A 27997-nucleotide genomic window follows, 5' to 3' on the forward strand; every position below is an offset into this window, starting at 1 on the left:
CGCCCTGCGCCGGGGCGGGGGCCGGGACCGGTGCGCGGCGCCTTTTGTAACGGCGGAGCGGGCGGCCCTGCGGCCCGGCGCGGCCTCCGCTCCTAGCCGGGGGCTCTCGCCCGCCTCCGCGTCTGCTCCCGCCGCCGCTCGGCCCCGGCCCCCTGCCCGCAGGAGCTACGGCAAGGGCGATGGCGGCGCGCTAAGCGAGGCGGCCTCGGCGCGGCCCGGCGGCTGCGGACTCCCCGCCCCGTGCCGACCGCGGCGGATGCGCGCCTCGCCTCAGGCGCCGGCGGGAGCCTAGCGCGGCCCCGGCCGCCACTCCTCCGCCTCCTGCCGCGGGCGCGGGGCAGCGCGGCAGCTCGGGGCGCCCCGCTCCCCTCGGCCCCGCGGCGGGGCGGCCATGGCCACCGAGCTGGAGCCGCCGGCGGCCGGTGCCGTGCCGAGCGCGGCGCCGCTGGAGGCGGAGGAGGACGAGGAGCACTGGCTCTACGGAGGTACGTACCGCCGCCCGGGCCGCGGGGTGGGGGGCGCACCAAAGCACCCTGCCCCCGGGCCGGCGGGGCTGTCCCGGCGTGCGGGGCCCGGGGTCCCGCCTCCGCGCGGGGGGAGGGGCGGGCGCCCCTGGGGCAGTAACGGCGCGGGGCCGGGGCGATTGCAGCGCCTCGTCCCGCCGGTGTTGCTGACCTGGGAGGGGCAGATGCCCCCCGGGCCGGCCAGGACTGGGGGCGACGGGGGCAGAGCCCGGGGCTTGGTTTAAACGTCTTTGTTCCCCTCGTAGACTTCCCAGCCGCGGGGCGCTCCTGCGTGCCTTCCCCCACGGTACCGGTACGGAGCCCCTCGCGGCTGCCCGCGGCGCCTTGCGCGGTGTTTCCTTCGCGCCTGCTCCCAGGCTTGGGATGTGCATTTCAGTTCGGTTCTGTGCCAGTGCTGTGAGACTTGACTTCTGCAGATAGGTTCTGCTCGTTGAGTTGGGTTTTTTTTAACTTGCTCCATTTCTACTGGAACTTCGTTGAAAAAAGAACGGTGGGGTTATAGCAACTTGGCACTGCTAGGGATTTCTGTAGCTGCGACGCGTTTTGTGCTTAAATTCAGCTTTTCTTTTCTTTCACTTGAATCATTTTTGTTATTATTACTGTTTTTGCAGATGACACCACTGGTAAGCAAGAAGACGGACCAATTTCTGGGTGAGTCCAGAGTGTTTATTCATTAAAACAATATAAGCTGCAAAGAAGATCAAGCCACGTTAAGCGTAGCTTGATGAATGCTCTAGCCCAAAGCTGCTGCCAGGAAGGGCAGCCTATCCTCTTCCCATCCTATGGGGTCAGCCCCAGCCCCTGTGCTTGGGCTGGCACAGCATTTAAGATTTGGAAAGTGAACTGGATTGGTCAACTGATCTGACTTAAAACTAATTTTTAACCCTTTTTCCCTTCCCTGATTAGTTTTAAATCAGGTCTGTTTTCCAGTTTAATTCCCTGGGAAAAATGGTGCCTTGAAGATTGGCCTTTGTGCTGGCCTGGCCTTCATGAAACTGGCTTTGCTTTAGCCTGGAAAAGCTAAAAAGCTTGAGCCTGCGTTAAAATCTTGACATGATCAAATCAGCAAATTATACAAGATCTATGAAGTATGTGGTTTGGGTAAGACTTTCAGATAAAAGTGTTGGGGACAACACAGTGACCTTTTTTGCTTCCTATGTGTGGAAAGTGTTGTCTGTCCTGGATTTTAACTCCCATGTGTTTGTAGCAGTGTGTTTTGCACCAGCAGAGTTTTCTCTCAGCAGAAATATTATCTGTTTGCCTTTTTACAGCGTGAGACAGTTTTCAGAAGACTTGATCTTCACTGGACTTCTGTGTGCTCAGCACCTTCAAAAGTTCAGTTGAATATCGTCCTTTAGGGTAATCTTGAATTCAGTATCTGGAATTTCTAGGACTGTTATGGGTACTGTCCTGTTTCTGTAGTAAGTATCCTGTGCTTAGGGAATATGAGAACTTGTTCAAAAACAAGTTTTAGGCAGACTTGATAAATCGTTACCTAAAAACATCAAATGAGCTTTGTGAGAAGGAACAACTTTTAGTGTATGTAGAGATTTACTGCTAACTTGCATAAATTTATTGTTTCTTGACACTTTCATCTCAATGTAATTTTACTTTACAAGCAGGATTAAAAATCTGAATTTCTAGCAACCATCTCCAATAACTGCAAGAAGCATGAAGGAAAAGCATTAGTGGTCATACTAGCTCTTTTTTTTTTTTTTCTCCCCCCCTTTTTTTTCTGCTTTGTTGCACAATGAGAATCTTCCTCAATGAAGAGCTGTGGGGTGTTTTAAGAAAAATGACTCTTTGTTTGTGATGTTGTCAATGGCTGCAGCTCCAGGGATACATTGCTGGCTTGCCTAGAGTATTTGTCTCTACCCGTGGAGCAGAAATTAGTGTAGTGCAGGATGCAGTATCCATGAACATTCCTTACCCTGAAGGATGCAGAATACCAGCAGCCTGTGCAGGATGCTGTTAGGCCAGCAAAGCACAGGGTTATGTTGGCATTCTGGGGAAATCAAATAGCTGCAACTTTTTTTTGCATGCAAATGACTGCTTCAGACCTGTCGGATTGTTCATTCCTGGGAAGCAAATAGGTTAGGAACGAAAGACTGTCATTTAGCAAATATTTATTTGAACTCCAATTCATAAATTTTAATGCACACCCACAGATACTTCATGTGACTTGAAGCTGAAGGTAATACTTGTCACTCTTCCCTAATTCAGTGATTTGGATTTTTAAGAAAATTCTGGGGTTGAGGTCAATGTTACAGGTTGCTTGGATTTGGCAAACAAAATGCAAAAGGTTTTGGAGCCACCTGTGAGATTTTCTCCAGTAGTGCATCTTTTGGTCCTTACGTTAATAGCCTATGTCTGCAAATCTGAAATACTTTGAGGCTGGTTTTCCCTTAGACATCTTGGCTGCTGTTTATAACTGAAGGTGTCTTCAGCTGTCACCTCAGGAACTTGGCGAAAATGGGACCTGTGCTTCCTTCGTTATCTGCTGAACCTCCATCCCTTCTTTTTGATCTTGGTTTGATTGTTGGATTTCTTTGTATACGGGGCTTTTCTAATATGGGAGCTTCAGTAACTGCTCAAATTGGTCTTGTTCATTTGTTCTGGTTTTTATGCTCAGTAACTGCTTGCTGAGTTGTGTTAGCGTGATCTTTTGGCTTGTTCGGTGTCTCCTTTCCTGCCACCTCTGAAATGGCTTTAATCTGACCAGTGTTTGGATCCTGTTAGGTGTTACGTGTGTTTCTTCTTGAAGATAATCTTATATAGGTTTATTATCCAACATGGGGTTTTAAATTAATAGCAACGTCTCCACAGAGTACCGGTGGAGAACTGGGTGGCCTGGGCCTGGGTTGTTTTAATTGTCTGTTTTAGAAAGCCAGAATTATTTTGAAATTCTACTAGGTTTTACCTGTGTCCTTAGAAAAAAATTATCTCTCTTTGTATTTTTGTTTTGTAACACTTAGCATACTCTTTTCTAGCATGTGTATACCAGTTTGACTTTCTTGCTTGGCTAATGCGATAAGTAATATAAACATTTTACAAACTCTTGAATTAGAGGGAAATTTGAACCTGACCATTGTTGCATTAGGACTAATTTGTAATGAATGAGAAGATAGGGCAGATATAATTATCTGTCTTGTCTTCTTTGAATTTGACCTACTCATTAATTGAAACTATTTATAGGAACACTAAAATAACTTTTTCCTTAATTTCTGTGGGACGGATACCCTTGCTGCTTACTTGGCATATGTATAATTATTAGCATCCCTAAGGACAAGGTGAAGTTTTGCTTATTATGGTCTTAACTTGTATCCATTGTGATTGTGCTGAACCAAAGCTGAAAGCTGTTAAGCTGCCACCTGTATTAGCTGTTGAGTGGTGTTTGGCTAGGCAGCCGTGCTGTCTGTAAGGCGCTCCTGGGAAGTGCTGAACTAGTTCTTTCCAACAAAAGCAAAGCCAAGCAAGGATGATTAATTTTTTGTTGTGTAGGTGAGCTAACTGCCAGCAGAATAAACACACTACATGAATAAAGCCATTATATGAAAGTCACTTGGATGAATGCTTTAGAAATGTTTATAGGTGAGCCTCTAGACTGGGCTTGTCCACTTTCTTTTGTCTGTCATATTTACCAGACACCCAGAATCTTCTCACCCTTTGCAAGATGCTCCTCAGGAGAGCCGGCCTGTCAGCAATGAAGACCGAGAGATATCACAACATGTACGTGTTCCACGGCAAATGGTAGACATAGTTATTTTTGTTTTTCTCCATACTCGTGGGTAAAAAGATGTGAGTGTAAAGATGCTGGTACTGCCTAATATGTAACGTTTGTACTGTAGGTGTGTACTGACAGTTCCCAGTGCTACCTGCAGCAACAGGCTTCTCTTCTCAGCCTACCTTGTGCGGTGGGGAGTGAACCCTGATCTAAGTATTGCTTATGCCATTGTAGAGGCAGGTGAGGGCCTCTGATGCTGCGGTCTGGGAGAAGGAGCAGAGCATGATGCTACCATCCCTGCTCAGTATTTAGTCTTGACTTCTTGAGGGTCAGTAGAATATGGGAAACACTGGGATAGAAAGCCCGAAGTGCTGGGAGTCAGTTTTGACTCAGGCTCAGACCTCTTAGAATACAACCTAGTGGCTCAGCGCTGAAGGAGTAGGAGGAGGCTCGTTTCTCCACCCCCTCTTCCTCTAGTCTTTTTGATGGGTTTATTTTCTGCTGCTGTGGTATGTCAAGAGGGCTCACACAGAGTTCCGACAAACCCATGTGCTGTGGAAAAGGATGGAGGACGTTAGGAACACTTTCCTCATACTCTTTTGTAATGGTGAGGTGTTGATTCACCTCCTGCCTCTTGCAGAACTGTGCTGCTGGGTATCCAGAAGAGTTCCTTGGCTCTGGTGCCCCAGCAGTGGTGCTGCACTGGAGTCAGATCGGCAGCTTTGAAGTTCTTATGTAAAGTTAAGGCCTTGGGCACTGACTGTGCCCAGGGTCCTACCACAAAAGTCATGGTGAGAAAATATTTGCTCCGAGGTACTTGGGTGAAGCCTGGTGAATGTATTTTGGTGATTTTTATTTGTGACTGTATACTTCCATGAAGGAGTTGTGTCGAAAAGCCCTAGCTCTTTCAAAATGAGTAGGGGAGAAGAACTGTGGGGCTTGATGAAATTCTTAGAACCAAGCTAAACCTTCCCCACCTTCAGAAATGTTATCCTGGTTCTCATGTAGGGTCACTTCTTCCAAGGACATAGCAGTTTCTTTGTGGGCACTGTCCGTTCATGTTGAAGGCTGGTAACTTCCATGGTTTTTGCCTCCAGAGACAACTTTGTATGGCCGTGGGGTGTACTAGGAAGTTATGTCTTGATATCAGAATTGTTCTTTCTAATTGTTCTTCGTCATACAAGCGTTGTACTATTTGGCTTGCTGTCCTGGGGAAGTTACCAGTTTCACATGTTGATGAGCTCCTGTGTGCTCTTATTGTTGCTAGGCCCTTCCAAGTGGTGAAGATGATGAAGATGACAGCGATAGCGACAGCGATGATGATGACGTGAAAGTTACTATTGGCAACATTAAAACGGGAGCACCATCGTACATGTATGTATTGCTGATTATGGTGTCGATTTTTGATCTGAGGTAGCTCTGGCGTGTTGATTGGCATTGAAAGTGGGGATGAGAGCTGACCTGTGTGTTCTGGGAGGCATGGGAGCAACACTTAGAACATGGGAATAGGATTAGAACTGATGGGCAGCACTGTCCTGCAACTGCTTGTTGGGAGAATCCGTCTGTAAAATAGATTTGACAATTCACGGGTCTGCTGTTGGAAAATTAACCAAGTAATTACTATGCTGCATTGGGCAAAATCAAAGGTGGGAAGTTAAGTTTAACTCACCATCTGTGAAAAGTTCAAGAAAAATCTGTATTGATAAGAATTTGCATAAGCTGTGAACTTACTGATTTTCAGCTGTTGTGGGTTTTGTTTTTTTTTTTCATGATTCAGAATGGTGAGGCTGGATTTGCAAATCGGGAAATTACATCACTGACTTAAAATTCTACCTGATTTGCATTGAATAAAAATAAGACAGCATTCTTGCTTGCTGCTAGCAGCCTTCCTCTTAAGGAAATGACTTACATGTCCTTTGCAGCTTATTCTAATTTTTCCACTTTATGGATGATTTCCTTCTCTTGTTGCAGAGCTGGTTTCAGTCTGATGGATTACTCTGAACAGCAATGCTCTATCCATTAGTAACTCACTAGATTTTGCAGACATCCTTTTTGAAATCATCTTCTTCTACCTTTCTCTCCCCATTCTGTGATATATGTGCAGCTGTGATTTCTGTGTTGCTCCATTTAAATACTAACTACGTTCCTGGGCAGAATGGTAACTACCAGTCTTTGAAATAACCTTTCTCTTCACGTTCAAGACAATCCTCTTGTGTTCTGTTGTCGGTCAGGATTTTGCTGGGTTTCCGCAGGCTTAGAGAAACGTGCATGGCAAATGCATCTCACTTCTATGGTGTTGAGACGTAGTACTAAAAATCCTAGAGAGGCGTGAATAAACCCAAGTGAACTAAGCATCTTCTGAAGGATGTCAGGGCTTGAATATATTTTGCATGAAAAACTTTAACCTTGTTCAAATACCAATGTAGTGATTCTTTTCCATATAGGGGAACTCCTATGAATTTAAACTTAAAAACGGGTAGAGGCTATGGAGCATCTGCTTCAGGTATTGCTGTTATTTTTATCCTTTACCTTTTGCAATATTTCACTAATCTGGCGCTGACAGCTGGAGCAGCTGCAAATCTCGGTCTCTGTTTGGAAGGATATAAAATTATTGCATCTTATTTAGACTAGGAATAGTAAGTGCATTTCCTAAACGTGTCTTCCTAGGACAGCCTGAGGGTCCAGGATACAATCGAATTATTTAATTACCCATCACTGAAAAAGCTGATTATAATTTTATTTAAACTAAAAAAAGATAACTCGGTTATTTTTATAGTTAAAACCCCAGAATATTTCTAAACATCATTGTCGCACTGGGGCCAAACATTCTAAATTGCCTGGAGAAGCTTTAACTCTGCGGTCAGTATACTGAGCAGCTTGCAGTGTAAGATACTAAATGGAACAAACTGGCCTTGAGTATCAGATAAGCGTATTTCTGCATCTGAAATTATCCCCACCATTCCGGTTTGGTTTATACTGTCTATTGAAGACTTCGATTCTGTCCTTCCTCATTTATGATACTGTCCTTTCATGGGCTTCATATGCTTCCTTCCATTAATTTCTTTATACAAATGACTTGTCGTCTGATGGAGAAAATAAGAACAAATTCTCCTGGAAGGTTCTGTACCCAACAGATTTTTGCTGGCTGCAGTTAGTACATGGTCCACTTAAGGCTGATCCTGAAAGAATCTCTTCTTGTGAGAAAATATGTGTATCTTGGGAGGGAAAAATAAATATTTTTGCCTGGGGAGAAACATCTCTTTTTTTTTTTTTTTAATTCTTATTTTTATTTTTTTTATTTGGGGTAAATTTCATGCATGCTCTAGTAATTTACTCTGTTTGTCTGTGGTACCATTCTGGGTTGAATTTGCTTTTCTGCTGCTCAACTGCAAGTGCTGTATACCCTGGCTGTTTATTTATAGAGTGACTGAAGCAATTTTTAATAAAAGTTGATTGTGGTGACCTACGTGCTATAAAGCCAGCAATGAATTCAGAGTAGTTTTATTTTTGACTGGAGTAATTTGCTCAGTAAATTAGTGGATTAAAGGCATTGCATTAATAGTAGTAACGGTTTCTCTCTCTCCAAAGCCAAGTTGCAGCCCAAAGGTATTGACTTAGATGCCGCGGGGAATATAAATGGATTGCCTGTTATAGAAGTGGATTTAGATTCATTTGAAGACAAACCGTGGAGGAAACCAGGTGGGGCCTCACAGTTTCTTGTGGTAAATATTTTCTGCAGTTTTAGTTCTGTCTCTTTAATTTTACGTGTAATTTCTGTCTGTTGCTGCCAAGGACCAGGGAAGTCAGAACAATGTGTATTGCTCAGCCTCTGATGCCTGTCTAGTCAGTGACATTTACTGATTGATCAAGCCGTGCTTCTGCCTAAAATTGGGCTGCATTTATGCTATTAATTGAATTTCCCTAGTTCCAGAAATACTACACTGATACCAACATGATGATGTTTGTTGGCCTTAAAGTCAGTGGAGCAGGATCACGCTTTGGCCGTTGGTGATATGTGGTCTCTTCTCACCATGGCCAAGCTCAGAGCCATCCCCTTCTTATTTGTGTCCTGGGGGTGTCCACACTTCTGCAGAGGGTGGCAGTGGTGGGAATTGCCACCTGAGCATGTCATGGTGGCAAAGCCATCTTTTTGTGTTGAATTCTCCTGCTGCAGGTGATTGAATAAAAAGAAGGAAAACACTGTCTACTCTGACAAGAAAGGCTAGGATTTTTTCTTTTAGAAAAGCTGCAGTGCCTAGTTCTTGGCTAGATTCTGCCCCTAGGTGCATAACTGTGAGTGAGCAGTCCCCGCTTATTTCTTCTGGACAATACTGTCTAGACTGTGTCCAGGCAAATAGTACTTTGCACAGCAGGTTTTAGTCTGTACATGGTCTCTTTTGTCTTCCTGATTAATATTAGGGAGATTTCTACTTGGAAGCGACTCTTGCATGGCAGCTGTAGGATGCTACGAATAAATTTCTGGTTTTCATCTGAATTTTGATACAAATGTAAATGAAGAAACCAAAGAGGTGCAAATTTTTGCTGTGCTACTCTCATAAAGCATGCTATGATGAAGTGTTAAGTGAGGCAAAAAATCCACTTGCCTCTTCTCAGAAATAACTTCTCTCCGACAGCCACTGTACTTTGTCTTTCAGAGATATGCCAAGTAAGCCGTGCTTTTATGAGGTTGTCTGTGGTTGGGTTTGGTATCTCTTGCCCACCTGAAGTGAAGGGCATCAGGGTACATAACAGTGCTAATTACTACATTGGTGCGTTGCGGTATCAAGCCAGCACTAAAGCGCTCTGTGACAAACAGCAGCTAGTACAGACGCAGCAGAAAGCGTAGCCTTTCTTCTGCAGGGCATGTCCCATGGGTTGTGAGGTGAGAAAGGGGGGGCTAGGAAGAAAATAAGTTAGAAGTTCAGAGAGAAAGCATGGAAGTCGGCGTGGTCCTGCTGACATCCCTGGACCAAAATGAAGCCGGCCTAGCCTTAAAACACTGTTGAAGTACAAATAGAGGGAAGATGTCTGCAAAGGAGTGTGGCCTCTTAAGTTTATTTTGGATGGCAAGTAGCTTCTTACTCAGCAGCCTCTCAGGTTTATATCCTTTACAGTTAATTGTTCAACAAGTTGGTATCTCTTTAAGAGAGGGAGAGGAAGACAAAATAGTGTGGAAGAACTGTTAGAGGGCTGATAGAACAGATATGTAGATGTCATGCTGCTGAGTCTGTGTCGGTGTAGTTTGCATATTTGTGTGGTACAACAGGAAGGGTGGCCTGCTTGAAAGATAAACTTCACCCTCGCTCTATAGATCCAGGCTCAGCACGGTCAGAGTGTTCCGCTTAGCCCTTTTATATCAGCTGCTTGTTTTAGAATTGGTCTGTCTGGGAGCGCCTTTGTGCGGGGGGTGTTTGTGGGACACCTCAGCAGGGCTAGGAGGGGCTTTGCAATGCTTCCTGTTGTGAGGTGTGCCTTACAGAGATAGCCGCAGCTGCGTTTGTCCCTCTGCAGCTAGGTTTTCTTGGCAAGCAGTTTGTGGCCACCTCTCTTACTCAGAAGTGCTCCTGCTGAATTGGCACATTTCACAGAAGACTGTCAAAGTAAGATAACAGTCTCGGAAGGCTGTAGTTATGATCGTGACTGAACTTGTGTACTATGTGCCTTAATAAAAAAACTTCCACTTTAGCCCTGTCACAAGATGGGTGAATCCCAAAATCTTTTCTCAAAACAGCAAAGGCAGCGATGGTCAGCAGCAGAACGTCTTAGCTTAGCTCTGCCAAGAAAAACCTGCTGTGGCACTTTCCCATTTTTGTGGTGGTAGCTGGAACTGTCATTCCTGTGCTCTCTCCAGCACTCAACTCATTTGAACAAATGCAAGAAACTGGTCTGAATAAAAACGGTTAGCAAATAAGTGGTTGCAAGCTTCTCTTCTAATAGCCTGCATACTTGCTGTATTTTGTGTCCCAAAGGGTCCCACTGCTGCTCAGGTTCTAGTCCTCCTCCCCCCAAAAGATGCAGCCGTCTCCGCTGTGACATGCAGTGGCTTTCTGACAGAACAAATTGGAGAGTGAGCTGTGGTATCTGGAAGATTCTTTTCTTAAACAGTTAAAGGACAGTCTGAGAACGAAAATTTGCTAGAATCCCTGTTAACTTCTACTCCCCTTGTCAGGTGCTGATCTTTCTGATTACTTTAATTACGGATTTAATGAAGAAACATGGAAGGGTTATTGTGAAAAGCAGCGACGGCTTCAGCTTGGACTGGATCCTGCTCCTCCCATCAGCACTGAAAATAAGATCACGGTAGGTGACGTGTTACTCCTGCGTATGGCTACAGTAAAACTGGGGCTTGTTTTTGTAATTGCAGAGATGAGAGTGTAAGAACAGGAGATACCTTAAAACCTCACTCTTCTGTGTTCCTTTCACTGATGAGAAATACAAAAGTGTATCTTGAAAGGTTAAATCTCCCTGCTAACAATCTTTCCTCTATGGAATGAACAGTGCTACCTGCCTGGCGTGTTTGAACTACTACAGTAGCAAGACTTGAGTGAATTTCCAGTTGACTTCGAGGCTACCCAGCTAAAGGGGGGTCTGGTTGGAAGACCCTGTGGATGTGAGAGATGTAGAGAGGGGAGCTGGGCATACACGGCTGTTTTGGTTGTTGCTGTTGACTGCAGCAGTTGTGTGGCCAACAACTGTTCATCAGAACTTCAGCCAAAGAGTCAATTCAACAAGTATTACTATTTCCAGTTTTGATTTAAGGATTGCATGAAGAAGGATTATCAGATTATTAAATTTTGGACTTCTAGCAGGAGGCAGTGGACAGCAGGCTGAGGCTGGAATATCCAGCTAGTTTACAGAAGTGTCCACTGCCTTGGCTGATAATAGGCTACTGCTTTGCAAGAGCCCTGTGATTGTTCCTCAAGGGAGCCCTTTTCCTTTGCTAACAGTTAATCTCTACATTGCTACATTCAGCTGAAGGTAAGGGCATTACACCTACGTGTTATATTTTGTCTTCCATAGGTTCAGCAAGGAAGAACAGGAAATGCTGAAAAAGAAGTGGAAAACAACATCATCAAAACAGAATTCAAAACAGACTTCTTGGCTCTGGTGGGAGGACGCATGAAGGCTGGGCCTCCTCCTAATAGGTAAGAGACGATGCAGAAACAAAGCCTGGGTGCACTGTGTTCTTCACAGGGGTAGCAGGGATCCACCTGGGCCATATCTGAACCTCCTCAAGCCTGAACCAGAAGCAAATTTGGAACTTTACAGGAAGCTACTGTGGTCGCTCATTAACTGTTGTCTCCAGCAGTTGCTCCTCTACGGGTTGTGCAACCCTTACCTATCCATATACCTCTCCTTGGTAAATCCGTTCCATAAAGCTGCGCGGGGAGGGAAACCAATATCCCAGGTGAAGGGACTCATCTCTGGGAGTAGAAAAAGCCAAGGCAGATACCTCAGCTTTGAGGGCTGGCGTTGCTAGCTGCTTGTGCTTACTTGGCTTATTCTTACTCCCACGATATTAATCTTTGCCTTCTTAAGTGGAAGTGGATTACATGTTTGGCAGCTGATAAGAGGAGCTATTGGTTTCTGAACGTGTATGCTACGCTGCTTGATGCATGCTAATTAGTTATTTTCTCCAATGAGAGAGAGGATCCACAAGGCTGGACAAAGCAAAACAATTGAGTCATTTTGCTTGGCAGCCTCTGCTGGGAAAACCACTTTGACCTTATGAGGTGGTTGGGGTTTTTTATCAAAAGCTTCAGGAAAACAAAGCCATGTGAAACCAGAAGAGCCAGAGCTTTGGGACCTGGGTGTTTCTGTTGCTTTATTCACATTACATCTTTTGCACACCTGTCTTGCAGAAATCAGTCTCACATTCCGACTTTGCACTTTGTCTGAGAATAGAACCAACTATATGCTTCAAGTATAACCTTTAAAGTTCTGCTTAGTCTGTTTGCATTTAAGCACATTGGTGGCATTTCTGTCCCCCTTCGTAGTGCCACCAAATCAGTCAGGTTTGTTTCCAGCTGTTATGCGTATCTCATGAGATTTTTGGAAATCTACACCACTGCAAAATAAGCTGATGCTATTGTAGCTATACAGCGCTTTTGTCCATTTTAACTTTTATTAAAGTCTGGGTTTGAAAGTACTGACACACAAGATTCTGTTCCTGCAGCAGAGCTTTTGGTCACAACCAGAATGACTAGCTTGGTATGCTGCAGCAACATCAAAGCCATGGGCTCAGCAATGAGGCATTTGGGGTTTGTGTTTTTTTTAAACAAAGTGAATAGATTTCAGTGAGAAAACTTGCAGTTTTCTGAAATGAAGACATTTCAGTGAAAAAAAATCTCACCAACTAGCCAGCATTTTTATCTACTTTGTCTGAATTTCCCACAGAGATAGAAAATTCTGACTAGCTTGGAAAAGCGACTTTTTTTCTGTCCTAACTGCAGAAAACATGCCTAAGGCCATACTAATTACACAAATCAATTGCTGCATGCATATAGGATGAGGCATTCTTAAACTTCAGTTGCAGGTGCTTCCCCCTCTCACAAACCTTTACTTGTGATGAACTTACAGCAAGTCTTTATAAAAATGTTCTTCCCCTAAGAGTGTCCTGGGTACGGAGATAAAAGAATGTGGAAAACTGTACGTTCTGTGACTGATTTCCACTGGTGCATAGACAGCACTGCTTCTTGGCTACATTTCTTCAAGGATCTAGCCTTGATTTCATTGAAGGCAGTGGCAAAACTTGACTTTAATATAGATCACAGAGGTATGGGCTGGAAAGGGTCTGAGAATCCAATTTGTAAATAAATGCGCTGATATCAACAACACTTGGAATAATGGACAGAAAGTAGGAAAAATCTGGGCTGATAATATTAAAGGCTTCACAGAAATGTTCTCCGCTTTCTCTGAGCCTTATCTGGGAATAAGGCTCACATCTGGAGAACGAGTAAAGGATTTCAGCAATCTGTGTATGTGGTGGTTCTTTGGATCATGTTTCTGGGTGTTCAGAGGGACCGAACTCACCCCTGCTGGCAGAGTTCAGATTGCTCAAAAGTGAAAAGGGACTTTTCTTTCACTGCTTGTCCAGTTTGAGTGCTGCCTCTAGAGATTCTTCTCTGGTGGGAAAGAATGTATAAGAGAAGTTTGTCTAATAGTGGGGGAAACTGCTCCTTCAGATGTCTTTGAGCCTAAAAAGATGCATCTGCTTTGTACCAGGAAGCTGGGTGGGACAATTGATGTGATCGGTGGCCAGGCAGGCACAATTAGGAGAGTAGAAGGAAGACGACGTGATAAGCATGCCTCTGAGGAAAACCCAATTCAGGTAAATGTTTTGCACCATCTTGAAAAATTTCTGACTTTATTGCGCTCCTGGTGAACCCTGAGCAGTCTGTCTGTGCATTCCTGACCTCCCATGTCACAGTGTCTGTCTGGAAAGCAGTAGGTCAACGCCATCGAGGTGTATGCATGTGTTCTTGCCTTCTGCAGGTTGAATTAGCCTCTGTGTTAAAAGCTTTGTCTTGTGAGGAATGAGGGATTGTCCTTTAAATACCAGCCTTGCCACCTGAATGGTAAAGGCCCAAGCTCCTTTTCTCATCAGCTCCCCCGAAGTATACCTCAGGGTGCGTAGCTGGGAGGCTCTTATGTGGACCCTCCACTGTCAGGCTGGAATCTCCAGTTCTGCAGTGGAGGACTTCTCCTTGGGGCTTGTGTTTCTTTTTAGTTTGAAGTAACATTTAGTCTAAGCATCACCGGACGCAGCCCACGCTTCAGACGTAGGGTGGGCCTGTGTTACAGGATCTTGGTCCTTACAAGCAATAAAAGCCTGGGGGTTAAAACTGGACTCGGCTCTGATCTTGCATGTTCACTGTATCATCATCATGTCCTGGTTGGCTTCTAGGGAGGAAGGTGCTAGGTAGGGTTTGAGGACCATCTGCTGAGAACTCCTCTTAATCACCTTCCTCCTGCCAACACTCCTAAGTCACCAAAAATCCCCAAATACAGAACCTTTCCCCTGTCTAGACTCAGTTCCTGGTTTTGTTTTTACATGTGTTTTGTTGTCTGGGTTGTGGGTTTTTTTTTTTTAGTGGTCAATTTCCCAAATTTTGCCAACAGTGCTCTAAAAAGTTTGCGGAAGAGAAAGAATGTGCTGGAAAACGTTCCTCCCACTTACAAGCATTGTCACCTGTATTTCCAGGGCTTCTCCATATGAATCATTCCTTCAGCAGTAGTACGTGACCTGCTTCTGTGAGACAGAAGTGAATCTGGTCTTCCTTTGACCTACGTGGGCACAATCTAGAGCAGAATTTGGCCTCTTGCTGCCCTCAGGAAAGATAAATAGGGTTAAAAAAGCAACACGACTGCATTGCCCTTAAATATGGCAGGTTTTAATCTGAAGCCTGTGTCGGTGGCAGTTCCTGTAAACAAAAGGTGTTTATAACACTAAAATGTCAGCCGTCTTGCACAGTTGGATGTACAGCTAGAATCTGGTCTCGCTGCTCTTCCACGTAAGCGAAGATACCTTGCTAAGCGTACTGATTGCTTTGATCAGCCTTCCTTCCTCCTCAAAAGATGCTGTCCCCTGGGTGTAGCTCAGCCTGCTCTTCCCAGATCCTGCCGTGCTGCCCGTTTCGGTGATGCACTCCCTTTCTGCCAGCGTGAGGTCCTAGCTGCAGGAGCAAAGAGGTTACAATGCTCTCTTCTCATTCCTCTGCCTTCTAAGGTCCTTGGAGACCACGGAAGTAAGCCACAACCCCCACAGCAGCCCCAGCAGCCTTCACAGCCCCAACAGCCACCTCAGCAACAGCCGTTTGCGCCACCAGCAGGCCCACCGCCTCCCCCGCTCGCTGGGCCACCTCCACCACACTTTCTCCACCCTCCTCCACCAGTTACTTCTGTTCCACCTCCCTTGCATCCTCCAGGTAGGTGTTCACACAGCAATGCGTGGCAGTCGGAGGCTGCAGGTTAGGACGTCGCAAGCTTGGAGCAAATTAAAGGTTTAACTGTTAACTGCGGTGGGACAGTTGAGCGTTTGGGTAACAGGTCCTTAGAACTGGTTGATCTTTGTTTAGTGTCTCCATCAGCCTATTTCACATTTGCCCTTGAATACTTAAAAAATCATTGCTGTTCCTTGAAAAAAAAAGCATAGGCTTTGTTTCCACGAGAGAGCCTTTGGGTGCTACACATCCATTTGCTTTATTGATAAATGTCAAGAAATGGGTTCCTGTTTATCTGTGGAGGAAGATACGGAGTTAGGAATTGCTCTCCTGCGTGAGATCAGCAGGCTGTTTAGTTCAGGATTGTGTCTGGCTGTGACCAGTTCCAGATGTTTCAAGGGTGATGCTGGAACTGGCAGTTCTGCAACAGCAGCTTAGACAATTGTCCTCCCAGTCCAGGCCAGTTCTTGGTTGGTTTGTGCCATAAAATACCAAGTTGTGTATCTTTCTGTGTCTGTTTCTGTGCATTTTATTGTACCAACAGCCACTGCAGGGTGATTCTTACTCTCCTAGAGTCTAGTGTCCAGTGCAGACATCAGAGCGGTGCTTCATGTTAAAAGCAAAATTTAACTAATGTAAATGAGGTCGTTACCGTGGGCTATAAACCCATTGGGCATGGTCAGGCCTCAGCACTGGCAAGTTTGTGTGTTCTTGCCAATGACCAGGTGGGTTTGTATTGTGCCAGGAGCACTTGGCACTTGGAGAGGCACGTGGAGGTAGGTTCTGTGTCTGCAGGAGCGCCCTTTGCCCTGCAGTTACAGACTGTGTCCTGAAACCTACTGAGATAGCAGAGGTAAAATGTCTTAATTTTTTATTCTGCTTTGTTGTCTCAAGCACCATGTTACAGAGCAGTTTCACTGTCCCTGCTACGCATGTAGGAACTTGGTTTCCACAGAGCACAGAGGCCAGTAGTACTCTATGGGGCACCAGGTAAAACAGGGCAGTACTGGTGGAGAGAATAAATTTTGCAGCCAAAAAGGGCACATACATGTGCGCTCCTGTAGCCTTTTCCAGGGGGCATAGGGTCGTTTTTCTGTTGACCCTTTTCAGTGCAATTTATGGACATACCAGCCGTGGCCTAAGACACTTTTTTGTCTTCACCTCCTGCTAAGCCTGCGCATCTTCTGATCCAACATGAGTCACGTCTGTGCCCCTCGTGCTTCTGGCTTAAATAGTGCATTGAAGCAGAAGCGAAGGCCACGCTCTGGGCTCCCCTGGTCCCTTCGGTAGCAGCCAGACTTCTGAGAAGCCACCAGGAGCACATCGTGCAGTAACTCCTGTATTTTGCACGTGCTCCACATGCAGATGATGAAGAATAAAAAAAATATGGTCAAGGCTTTTAATTGGAGGAGGATTATTACTGCAGTACTCACTGGACCATGATAGTTTTTTGTACTGCCTTCCATTAATATGATTGGCAAAATCAAGATTAATTGTTCACTCTTGGTTGTTGACCAGGGTGTCTGATTTCTCTATGCAGTTATGACTGACTTTTTTTTAAAAAAAAAAAATTAAAAAAAAACCCCCTAACCAACAACAAACAAGCAAAAGGACACACTGGCACCTGCAGCAGGTCCTCCTCTCCAGCTCCTTCAGTTGTTGTGAAGGCCAAATGAATTGTGTGTTGACACTTGGAACAAGGAATTCTCCAGTATGAGAAAGCAGCATGATCTAAAAATAGAATATTAAGGTAAAGAGTTAATAATTTGAGAAAATTATACAGTTTGTAGGCTAGTTACTGCTTAGTAAGACCAATTTTTCTGCTGGTCTGTTTGCTCAAATATGTGAGATTGATTCAGAAGTATGCTTTTGGGTTAGCTTAATGTACAGAGATGACATGCTTTACCGGTTGGCCTCACTTGTTTTGCTTGCTTGTTTATTTCCATAGGTCTGCCACCGCCTGGTCCTATTCCAGGTAGGTGTTCGCTTGCTCTTAATAACAGTGATTCTGAACACACCGATGGCCCTATCTGAGCGTTTGGGTTAAGTAACACAAGATAGGATGGCACCAAGACCCATTTTAGAGCACAGTTAATTTAAGGCTGATAAACTCCAATGCAGCATTGAACTCCAGCTCTTTATCTTATATTCTGGACCTAAATAATAATCTGTAGGGCTTCTTAATGCGATCTCGTTTTGTCTCTGAAGACCAATCTAGAAAGTCGAAAACTTCAGGCGGCAAAAGCCTGAAATGGTTTAGTTCTTGCTATGGCATTAGCACAGCAAAAGCCCGAGTGACAAATTAGTGCTTTGTGTAGGAATTTGGAGTGTGAGCCTGAGCAGAACAAATGCCGTTTCCATCAGCAGCCTTTGCTCCCTGGTGTGCAGTAGAGGTGGTGAATACTAATAAAGAAAAGTAACAACAAATCTTGTGCGTAAGTTAAGAAGCCCACTGATTCAGAGCTACTATATGAGTTTCTTTTAGCTGTAATTTTCTTTTTTATTCTACTGGCAATTTTGCCTAGTATAGGGAAAACAAATTTAGCTGTTTGTATAGCAGACCATTTGGAGCAGTCGTTCTGACCAGGTGCCGTATGTCTGAAAAGCCAAGGCTGATGGTGACTGCGTATATGCAGTCAGGCCACTGCCTCCGCGTTACGCTGTGCACTGATTCATGTGCTTGCAAAAGCCCTGCACCCAAAGCACTTAGTACTGGATGTGCTTGTCCTCACTGTGTCAGACGCGTTGGGCTTGATTCGCAGCTTTTGCGTCCGTGCTTTTGTGTTCATGTTCTGCCCTGAGCTTCCCAAGTGGAGATACAGAAAACCTACCCTAGCTGGGCCGTCCCTCAGACTGAGAAAATGCCTGTACTTGTTAAAATGTCACTTTTTGTAGTTCTCTGTAAAATAATATTGTAGAGCTGGTTTTCGTTCTTGTAATAGAAGAAACCTGCTTGTAGTAAGCTTGGGTTTAGAAGAACTAGATTGTGGTGAAAGTGGATGCAAACTGGTCTTAATTGTAGACGTTGCAGCACCCAGTTGCTAGCCAAGTACATTTAGATTAAAGTTGTTTGGGAGGAGCAAGGTGGGCAAAACAGAACTTCCACTTCAGGTAACTGGGTTGGAAAGGGAGATGAGGGATAATACCTGCTAATTATGATAATGATGATGATCCACCACCATTAGAGTTAGGTGCTTTTAACAGTAGTACTTTGAAGTACTTGTGCTTGGTGAACAGGTGTGATTGAAATGCTCTAGGCATTGCATTTTATCGGAAGATCTTAGGAAAAGGAGGGGGGAAAAAGCATCTTAGGAGTGAGATGTGTCCTCCAACTTGTTTGCAGCATAGATCTTCACTAGCTGAGCCGGAGGCTTCAGGCTACCTCTTTTTGCAGTGAGACACTGCCAGGAAGGGGTTCCCCGACCCGTTTAGGTGTTCACGGTAAGAGGTGCTGAGCTGTCCCACGGGTCTTGACAACGCTGACTCAACCTCATTGCCTTGAAAAGGAACCAGCGTAAATGACTGCAGCTAGTTTGGGTGATTCCTAGCCTTTGTATTGGTACAGTTTGCTCATTTTTTTTATTTTTTTGTTTAGTAATAAACAGTCAAGCCAGTGGGTGGTTAACTTATTCTTGTAGGTATTGATAACTGCCTATAGAAATAATGGCTGCTTATAGTTACCGGTAGGAGTTTAGGAAGTTCTCTTAGGGGCAGTCAGTGCATCCTTTTCACATTCAGATTGGTCAGGGTTGGGGGCTTTGGTTTCCAATGCTTGCATCGCTTCTGGGAGTGGCCTTCATGAACTTCTGCTTAATTTTGCTTTCTTGAAGATGCTGCCATTTTTAAAGCGTCAGACCTTTCAGACAGCCCTCTCTGCATCATTGATGCTGTGTTGTCTTACGATTTTTAAATGTATATGTCCTCAGAAAATTGGCTTTTGTTAAACAGAATCAGGTGAATTCCATGTTACGTGCTTTGTAAAAGACAAAGTTACTCATTTCAATCAATGGAGCAGTAAAACCTTTGCTGTAGTTGCAGTGTGTCTGCATCCCAAGAACCAGACTTTTTCTGTCTTCCACAGGACTGTTAATGATTAATCTTTACTCCTTAATGAATCTTATGTTTAAGATTAATAAGCCAAAATAGAATCATAGAGTTGTTTAGGTTGGAAAAGACCTTTAAGATCATCAAATCCAACCGAAGGTAGTTCTTCCTTTTATTTTTCATTCTGTACCCCTACAGAACTGTCATAGCTGTAGGGGTTTAATTTCGGTAGGAGACACAACCCTGAAGGGAAATTACTCAGGGCCTCGTTTAGAGTAAAAAGGTGCTTTAACTGCTTTTAACTGTAAACAGCAATGAAGTCTTGTTCCCTCATGGCAAGCTGTGAGATCTTTGTGATGACTTATGCTTCTGTGTCTAGGGTTGTTCCCGCCTCCTCTGGCACCACCACCAGCTCTCCTCATTCCAACCTTGGATGGGTAAGACCACACCTGGGCTGCGCCATCGGCACTGCTCCTCCGTAGCGAGGAAGGGAGAGCAATAGGTCTAAAATTAGTGCTAGTAGTTCTTGGTCTGGTCTCGGATTGGGGTGGGGGGCGCAAGAACAGAGCTTGTAGGGAATCCTCTGTACATTTGCCTTGATTTGTTACATTCATGACACAGGAAGGAGTCAATAAAATGTAAGTGTGTGTTTAGGTTTAATGCAGAGTAGCTGATAGCATATATGTTGCTTCCTGTTTCTATAAAGGTTCTGCAGGTACTTCGTAAGCACTGCCTGATTTACGGAAGGGAGGGGTAAAGCAGGGCAAGCAATTAAATTACAGCAGTTTCAGAAGCTGTGACAAAGCAACTGCACCTGTATGCATTTCCGATAGCTTTCACTGCAGAGTGAAAGAGATTCACTGGGTTTCCCATGAGGATGTTCCGCAGACCTTCAGAAAAAAATCGAATAGACTTGCAGCACAGATGTACCTGCATGGGTCTGCGTGGGGTCACTGATGTTCATAACTTGCGTCCTTTTCTCTCCCCAAAGCCAGCCAGCCAGCTACAACAACAGGCAGCCGCCTCCCTTTGGCTACAACTCTGCAGGTGAGCACTGAAGATAACAGTCAAACTGCTTCTGTCTCCCTTTGCTGGGATATGGTAGTTCAGGCTTTCCTTAAGCTGACGGACATCGTGCTTGCTTGAGCTTTAGGGTCTGGCTTGTGCCCCAGACCATCCCAGTCACTAGAAACACGTGCTGAGTTTGAATACACCGTGAAGCATTTGGAAAGCTGACTGTTTTGCAGCGGTGGTGAATGCAGTTTTGTAGATGAGTGCTAAGCCTCAGATCGCTGTTTTCAGTGCAGATAACCCAGCAACAGGAAGCTTTCCCGTGTGCCTCGGCAGCAAGTTCTTGTGCTAGTTTACACACACACTTGCTCAAACTCACCCACACTTTCTTTTCCACCACCCTCAGGGACAAGTGCAACCTTCAGCTTCGCATCTCTTTTGAATGCCCTCCGCCCCCACTTTATTATCTTCCTTGCCTACAGGCACCAGCAGGCATCTGTCGCCTTTTGTTTTGTAATGGAAGAGGCAGTGCCAGAATTTCAGCAAATTCCCTTCCCTGCTGCAGCCCTGCCAGCAACGCAGTGTTCTCTCCCATTTCCTTAGTGACCAGCACTTGGAGTGGCACCTCCTTGCTACAGGAGCAGCCAGGATAGAGGCAGCAGGAGAGGAGGTTGGAGGAGTGGGCAGCAGGAGGCCATCCTCAGCCACAGGGACCTCAAGTGCTGCCTTTTCAGCAGCTGGTACTGCTCTGGGGTATGCCCTCACTGGTCCAGCTGAGCAGGCCCCGGCAGGCCAGCATCTGGATGGGGAAGTGCTGGTGGCTCTGGGCTCATCAGGCGGCATCCTTTGTTAGCTGGTGCCCCTGGCCCTCTCCAGGTGCCACCTTAGGCGAGAAAGTCCCTGGTGAGAAGTGAGACCTTGTAAAGGTGGCCAGGAGCCTAGGGCTGCTTAAACTCAGCTGGCTCAGCACCGCAGGCACCTTTGCCCTCTAAGCCAGGATGTCTGGGAGGGATGGATTGAAGCTTCCTTGGGTGGAGGCCTTATAGCATGCCCTGTGTAGCAGGACCTGTAGAGAGCAAGAGCTGGGGGAGCACGTAGCCCTTGCAGTAATGCCCTGTGTAAGGCACCGGGGGGATTTGGCAGCAACATCTGTAAATATCTGGTCTTGCTTGTCTTCCTCGGGGAAGAGGGGTTCACATGTTTAGGAAACGGCTGAAAGCGAAAAGTGAGAGGACAGGGGGGAGCTGGGCCACTGTTGTCTCCTTGGATTCACCTGTATGTTAAGGAAGGGACGGAGAGGATGCTGTTAATACTCCAAATGAACAAGAATTCTGCTTTCTCGCTGCAGATTCAGGTTTCATCAGCTACCCGCCCATCTCCACATCCCACACACCCTGGGTGACGACGGTGGACAAAGGCACAAGCAGCTCCAGCAGCAGCCATTGGGAATACTCGGGCTCCAGGCGCGAGAGGGAGCGGGAGCGTGAGCGTGAGAGGGAGAGAGAGAGAGACAGAGACCGCACTCCGACCACTAGTGAATACAACAAGTGAGTGCTGGTTTCCAGCAGCTTCTGCTTGCAGCTGCCGTGTGGGGAACTCTGGCCTTGCCTTGGACTGCAGGAAGGTGTTTGGTCAAGGGATGGGATTATAGATCCTACCAGTATAATTTTCTGAAACGACTGGCAAAGAGATAATTTGGATCAATAACTAGAGGACAAACAAGGAGCCAGTGTCACTGGCTGATTTCCCGTGTCTGTTTTTTTGTTTTAATCCAGCAGAACCAGTTACGCTTGCTCTCCCACCTGCAAGGTGAGGCCAGTGAATGACATAGCCCCTCTCTGTTCACTGGGCATTTCACAGCTCAGTGTGAGCCATTGGCCGGTGAAGCTGCTGCTTCTTGTCTTCTAAGTGTAACTGTCAGATCAAAGGACCAAGCACCCGTGCTTTGCTCGGCTCGGTAGAGGCTTGCAGGGCAAGAGGTGCCATTTACCAGGAGTCAGCCCTGACATGGAAAACCTGAACCAGGCAGACAGCCACCTTCCTGGGAACTGATGTGACCTCCGGTGACAGCACTGCTGGGAGCACTTGGGAAGTGCTTCCAGCCTCCCAGTGTTGACCTAGGGAGATAAGGTGAAGGCTGGGCTGCAAGGGCTCCTTCTAAACCCATCACTTTTTGGTCCTGTCAAAGGCAGCGTCAGTGTTTTGCAGGCTTCAGGCTCAGACATACCAATAGTCATTCAAAACACGATCAGAACGCGCATTCGTGGGGAACTTCCCAGCCCAGGGGGTGAGCAAACAGGGCAACGTTTTCCTAACCTTTTCTTTTTTTTTTCTTTTTTTTTTTTTTTTTCCTCCCCTCTGTTTTTATCTTACAAGCTTGTGGGTGCTCTGGGTGGAAGGGGGAGGAACAGAACAGAAGGCAAATTATTTACAGTTTGAAGAGCTGAGACTCCCCCACTTCCTGAGCAGGTTCTTGCTGCAGCCAAGCCCTGTGATCAGCACTCCGGAGCACACTGTTAGCATTTCTGAGTGATTTCGAGCACGCTGATCTCTGAGATCATGCTTGCCAAAGCAGGGCAAGCGGAGTCCTTTGGAGCACTCACAGACACTGGACATTTACTTGTCTAGCTTCTTTCCATGGGTGTTAAGACAGTATTTCAGACTTACTTTTTCTGAGAGTCTGAATATGATTTCCGACAGTGGCTTGTTAACCCTTTAGATTTTGGCTTTTGGAAGTTGAATAGGGGCTATGAGATGTAGAGGGGAGTGTCAGATGGATCAGGATTTGGGGTACATCGTGCCCACTCCTGTATGTGGATTAAATGAGGTGCCTTGAGCAGATAGTTAGATGTAGGCAGAAAGACTTTGTCAGCCTTACTCACAACTGGAGTTTTTGAACTTGGGGAAGAAAATAGTCCCATAGTCTGACTTGCTGACGAAAGAACTACAGGTAATCTGGGACAACAGTGTTGAGAGTTAAAATCCAGCACCAGGGGAGGCAGAATGATACAAGGAGCGTGTTTCTGTTGGTTTTGAACAAGGTAGGTGGATGTCTCGGACGTGTTCCAGAAGGATTGTGAGGGCAAAAGCCCGGAGACACTGGCCACATGCCTGCTGCTAAGGTACTCCCTTGGTAAATCCAGAGAGTAAATTCTGTAAACCCTTTGTCTTGAGAGGCCAGGAGAAAGCCACGGCATTCAACTGCTTGGGCTCATGAGCCGTGTAACAGGCAAGTGGAGAAAGTTGTTTCGCTGTGGTTAGAAACTGGGATTGTGTTTCATCTGGGGTTCGATGAGCAGCAGCAGCTTATTGTTCCAGGCTTCTTCAGGAGCACCAGCCATACCTCAGCCTGTTGGGAGGATGGGGTTCTACGTCCTGTAAACGTGGCTCCTGACTTTCAGGTCCATGAGCAGTGTGTCCCTCTGCCTCACTTCTCCTTTCTTTTAAGTGATGATGAACGATACCGCTACTACAGCCGAGAGCGCAGCTACGACTTTGAGCGTGACTACCGCCGGAGTCGCGATCGCAGCAGGGAGCGAGAGGATCGTCACCGAGAGCGCAGGCACAGAGACAAAGAGGAGAGCAGCAAGCATAAGTCTTCAAGACGGTGAGAGCTGTGGGGGGTTGAATGGGGTTGTTGATGGGAACACACCTTGGCTGCAGACGAGACTGTCACCCCAGGACATACTGGCTTCCTGGGACCTGCTCATGTCCTGAGATGCGACGCGCTGGCAAGAGAAAGCACTCGGGCACGTACCCGGGCAGGAGGCAGAGCTGCCTGTGACAGGGAGGGCCGTCCTGGTCAGTTCTCAGGAAGGCAGCTGGCAGGATGTGGAATCACTGCCAACAGAGTTGCAGCACTGATCGACAAAGAGGTGGGCCTGTGCTAAACGCCACACCAGAACAGCACAGCTCCCACTGTTAAGGTACGCACAAGGTCCAGTGCCAGCCCGTAACAGAAGCAGCAGCCCTCAGTATTCCAGGCTCTTGTGCAGATGGGAAGCGCTCCCTTCAGCCTCTAAACAGAAATTTTTTCTTGGAGCCCGCGGCCGAGTGCTGCATGATTGGAGCTCTGCCCAGTGCTTCTGATAGTGAGGTTGATGATAACCTGGACAAAGGTGAAATGCTTTTGGAGCAGAGTAGGATGTCCTAAAATCCCAGCTTTTCTGGAGAAAATGTGTTTGCTCCAGATGATCCCCTGTGAGAACATTCTGCTAGCAAAGTAACAGCTCTGGTCTCTGGTCCGGGCAGTGCTCAGTTGCTGTGTCAGTTTACATCCTGGTAATGACTTAAGCAGACTTGCTCTTTTTTTGTGTGTTTCAACTTACTTCCTTCTTTTAGATGAAATTCATGTCAACTCTGTAGGTAATTACTCTTAATTTGAAATTAGTGTCAGAAAAACACCTACATAGTGACTGGAGGTAAAAGGCTGTTCCTGTCCTTAAGGAGATGAATAAATTTTCAAGAAAGGACTGGTTGCCGAAGGGTTGGACACAAAGTGATGGGAACAAAAGCCAGGACCATAATCAAAATTGAACACAAAACAAATGGGAGCTGAGCTGATACCAGACTAACAAGCCAGTAGCTTTAAGGATTATTTCTCAGCTTTCTTAGAATTAAAGATGAGTTTTAGATGCCTGACTGCATGAACAGGATGGAATTCACCGAAGCAGTGTCAGAATCTGCTTGAGAGCTCGATGTACCCAACTGGGCTAATGCATGAGGTGGGAATGAGGCGACTTTTCCTCTGCTCCTTAAACCACACACAGATGCCCTCTGTCTTGCTTAAAGTGGAAGGATGGGAAGTGTTTCGTTAGCTGAAGCAAATGGAGGAATACGTTTAGTTTAAGGCCACTCGAGTGCCTGTCGGAGTCCCTGCCTGAGGCACTTTGAGGTTTGAGCCTGTTTAAGGTATTTGCAGGAGGATGAAAGGGTTTCGTTGTAGTTTCCAGTTTACTGCAAATTGACCGGTCTGAAGGAAGTCACTGATGCTTGTTTAAATATTAAAGGACAGTTGCATTATTCAGTCATAAACCACCGCGCGTTGCTGTCCACAAGGTGGCTGAAGGTGTGTTGAGGAAAGGCAGCAGCCTTTGTTTTTTCCTTCTTTCTTTTTTGTTTTTCCCTGTAATGACTGTGAAACCATTTATTAAGCAAGTCAGAAAATGACTTGAAGCCAGGAGCTTTTCGGCCCGGGCTTCAGTGGTTCAGCCAGTTAGGTGTCTCTGCTGCTAAACTGGTATTCTAGCCGTGGTAAAGATTTGTCTCTACACCTGACATCTGTCCCCACTTGTGGAGCTGCACATCTGCGCTGTGTGACCGTACGCCTTCCTGTGGTAAATGTTCCTGCTTTTTCCTGTACTCCGTGCTGGTTTAATTCTGCCACCTTCACACCACGTGCAGCTCTAGAGACCTCACTTGGGTTTCAGCCTGTGAGGAGAAATAATTGCATGTTTGGGAAGCAGCAGAAAATCTCCCAGGGGGGAGCCAAGAACCAGTGTGGAGGAACCCAGAGCTCCCACCTTTCCACTTTTCCCAGTGGGAGACAGAGGCTGGTGGGGGGCGCGTGCGTTGTGCAGGGGGGCTGCACGGACGCGCTGCAGCTGCGGTCAGCGGCGCAGAGCTCCGAGGGGCGCAAGCCTAGGCAGAGTGACTTCTGGCGGGGAGTTGGCCCGCACCACAGAAAGGCTGTACGAACACCCACAGCTGGCCAGCTGTGTCGGGAGAGCGCTTCTGGGTGAGGAGATAGGGGAGTCTTAAAGCTAGTGAAGTGCCAGGTCATTTATGAGTAAGCAGAAGTAGAGACAGGATCTGCCTCCCATTAGGCAATCCACGTTTCCCTAGCTGCGCTGATCCCTTTCTTGCCTCTAGTCTGGGGATTTCCCCAAGATAGTCAGAGTGAAAGTTTCACACACCTCGCAGGTTTAGGACTCTTCTTTCTCTCAGCAGCCTCAGTGCTTCACATTGAAGCTTGAGATGTGTCAGAATTGTGAGAGCTGCCTTAGGAGTGGCAAAGATACAAGAGATGTTGCTCATAAAAACTATCCAAAAAATTACTCTGGCAGCAGTCTGTCTGCTCTGCCGCCTGCCTGGACCGCGTACCGATGCAGCGCGTGGTGTAAAGCAGCCACCTCCAGCAGTTTGCATAACCAGCCCTGGGTTCAGCCACATGTGATATCAGATCGTCCCAAATAAACACGATGAAGCCTTTCAATGGCGCAGCGATGCCCTCGGCACTTCTGATCTGTCTGTCTATTCGAGACCAATGCGTCCCTCCCTGCGCGCGCCCCTGGAGTCGGTGTGTTTGGGTCTCTTTGGCAGAGCTGTGCTGGTGCAGCTCTGGGGTAACGTCCTTCTCCTCTTGCTTCCCCACCACAGCAAGCAACATGAGAGCGAGGAGGGGGAGAGTCATCGGCGTCACAAGCACAAAAAGAACAAGCGTAGCAAAGAGGAGAAGGAGACCAGTGAAGATGGTGCCCAGGAGGGAGAGGAGCAGGATGCCAAGGAGTAACCCAGGCCCCACCGTCAGCCCTCAGGGGGAACTCACTCCTTTTGAACCAGCGTGGCATTGGTGATGTTTTGTTTTGAGGGTTTGATTTTTTTTTTTTATTATTATTATTATTTTTTATTTCCAAGGGAGGCTGACTCTGGGTGAGCAGTGAAGCACGTTGCAGTGGTTTGAAAGCTGAGGCTGCACACAGAGTTAAAACTTTTTTTTTTTTTTTTTGATACGAGACAAAATACAGCAGTACTAGTACACAAAGCACTGAGCTATTCGACTCATAAACATCCCTAGGGAGAACTTTGTCATATCAGATCCTATGGTTTCTGATGGAAGATGGCTTCAGCTGAAACTAACTCATTTAGGTAGTAGCGTTTATTTTTTGTCATGATCATTCCTTTTTGAAAAATAGGACAGTAAGTGCGACTTGAAATTTATTGTCCAAAGAAAAGTGTGATTTAGATCCTCAGAGCCAGCTTAGAGTCTGGCTTCTAGTAGTGAAAAGTCTCATCCCCCAAATAAATTTCTTTATAGCTACAAAAATATCTACCGATTTTTCTGTGGCCAGCCGGGCAGCATGTGAGGAAGAACTGCTTTTACTGGTGGGTCGCAAGGTCTGCTTTGGTCTGACAGCTTTGAGAGGCTGTTGTGTGTTTACATAGGGTGTGAAAAGACTTCAAACACGGCGCTGCTTCTTTTTTTTATCCATTGCAAAAATAGTTCTATCATATAGTACACCTGTAAATGGGAAATCAACAGAAGACCCATAGTAAGAGCATGAGTTTAATTAAGTTTTGATTTAAATACTTTTTTTTTTTTTTAACTAAGAGTTGAGCTGAATAATCTTAGCACAGTAGATAACGTGAAATCCCATCCAGCAGTTTGCCCTCGTAGGGTTGGCTTACTTCTATTTGGTTATCACCAACACTCCTGTGCAATGCATTCCTTCCCCTTAGTTCTCAAAATAAATTCAGTCAGGTTCCAAAGTTTGTTTGAAGTAAGTGTTGTTTGGGGAGGGTGGCAACAGAGATGTTTCTGGGCAGGAAGAACAGGGGAAATAATGTTGAGGGGTTTTGTTATGTCTAGTACTTAGGATACTGCACTTCTGTTTGTGTGAGTCCACAAGTGTCTCATTTTTAAGTATCTTCTACTACTTTGACTTGTTATTTAAAACTGTCTTAAATCTTTGCTCTAAAATAATACAATTCTGAAATGTTACGTATTTTTTTGTATTGTAATCTTGCAAGTC

At 46.0% G+C, this 27997-nt stretch overlaps 1 protein-coding gene across 3 annotated transcripts; it reads left to right on the plus strand.

The window, feature by feature from the left end:
- LOC101912799 (pre-mRNA 3'-end-processing factor FIP1-like) lies at window positions 1-27970 on the plus strand. 3 transcript variants are annotated; one of them, XM_055818013.1, is made up of 16 exons: window positions 1-485; window positions 1136-1175; window positions 4169-4274; window positions 5516-5622; window positions 6693-6751; window positions 7837-7947; window positions 10418-10548; window positions 11269-11393; window positions 13474-13579; window positions 14978-15176; window positions 17140-17166; window positions 19615-19672; window positions 20227-20282; window positions 21595-21793; window positions 23695-23853; window positions 26625-27970. In XM_055818013.1, the coding sequence occupies exons 1-16, from the start codon at window positions 392-394 to the stop codon at window positions 26755-26757; spliced, it is 1710 nt and encodes a 569-aa protein (XP_055673988.1). In that variant the 5' UTR covers window positions 1-391; the 3' UTR covers window positions 26758-27970. The 3 variants fall into 3 exon arrangements, with proteins under 3 accessions (XP_055673988.1, XP_055673990.1, XP_055673989.1); XM_055818014.1 differs by having other exon boundaries at window positions 2-485; window positions 4169-4253; XM_055818015.1 differs by lacking the exon at window positions 17140-17166.
- The last annotated feature ends 27 nt before the right edge of the window (window positions 27971-27997 follow it).

The sequence above is a fragment of the Falco peregrinus genome, chromosome 13 (genome assembly GCF_023634155.1).
Source record: "Falco peregrinus isolate bFalPer1 chromosome 13, bFalPer1.pri, whole genome shotgun sequence".
Classification (NCBI taxonomy): Eukaryota; Metazoa; Chordata; class Aves; order Falconiformes; family Falconidae; genus Falco; species Falco peregrinus.

Coding starts and splice junctions, on each gene's coding strand:
- LOC101912799 (XM_055818013.1), top strand. CDS start 392: ATGGCCACCGAGCTGGAGCCGCCGGCGGCCGGTGCCGTGCCGAGCGCG. Junction 4,275..5,515: donor TACGTGTTCCACGGCAAATG/GTAGACATAGTT, acceptor TATTGTTGCTAG/GCCCTTCCAAGTGGTGAAGA. Junction 17,167..19,614: donor ACCGCCTGGTCCTATTCCAG/GTAGGTGTTCGC, acceptor TTCTGTGTCTAG/GGTTGTTCCCGCCTCCTCTG.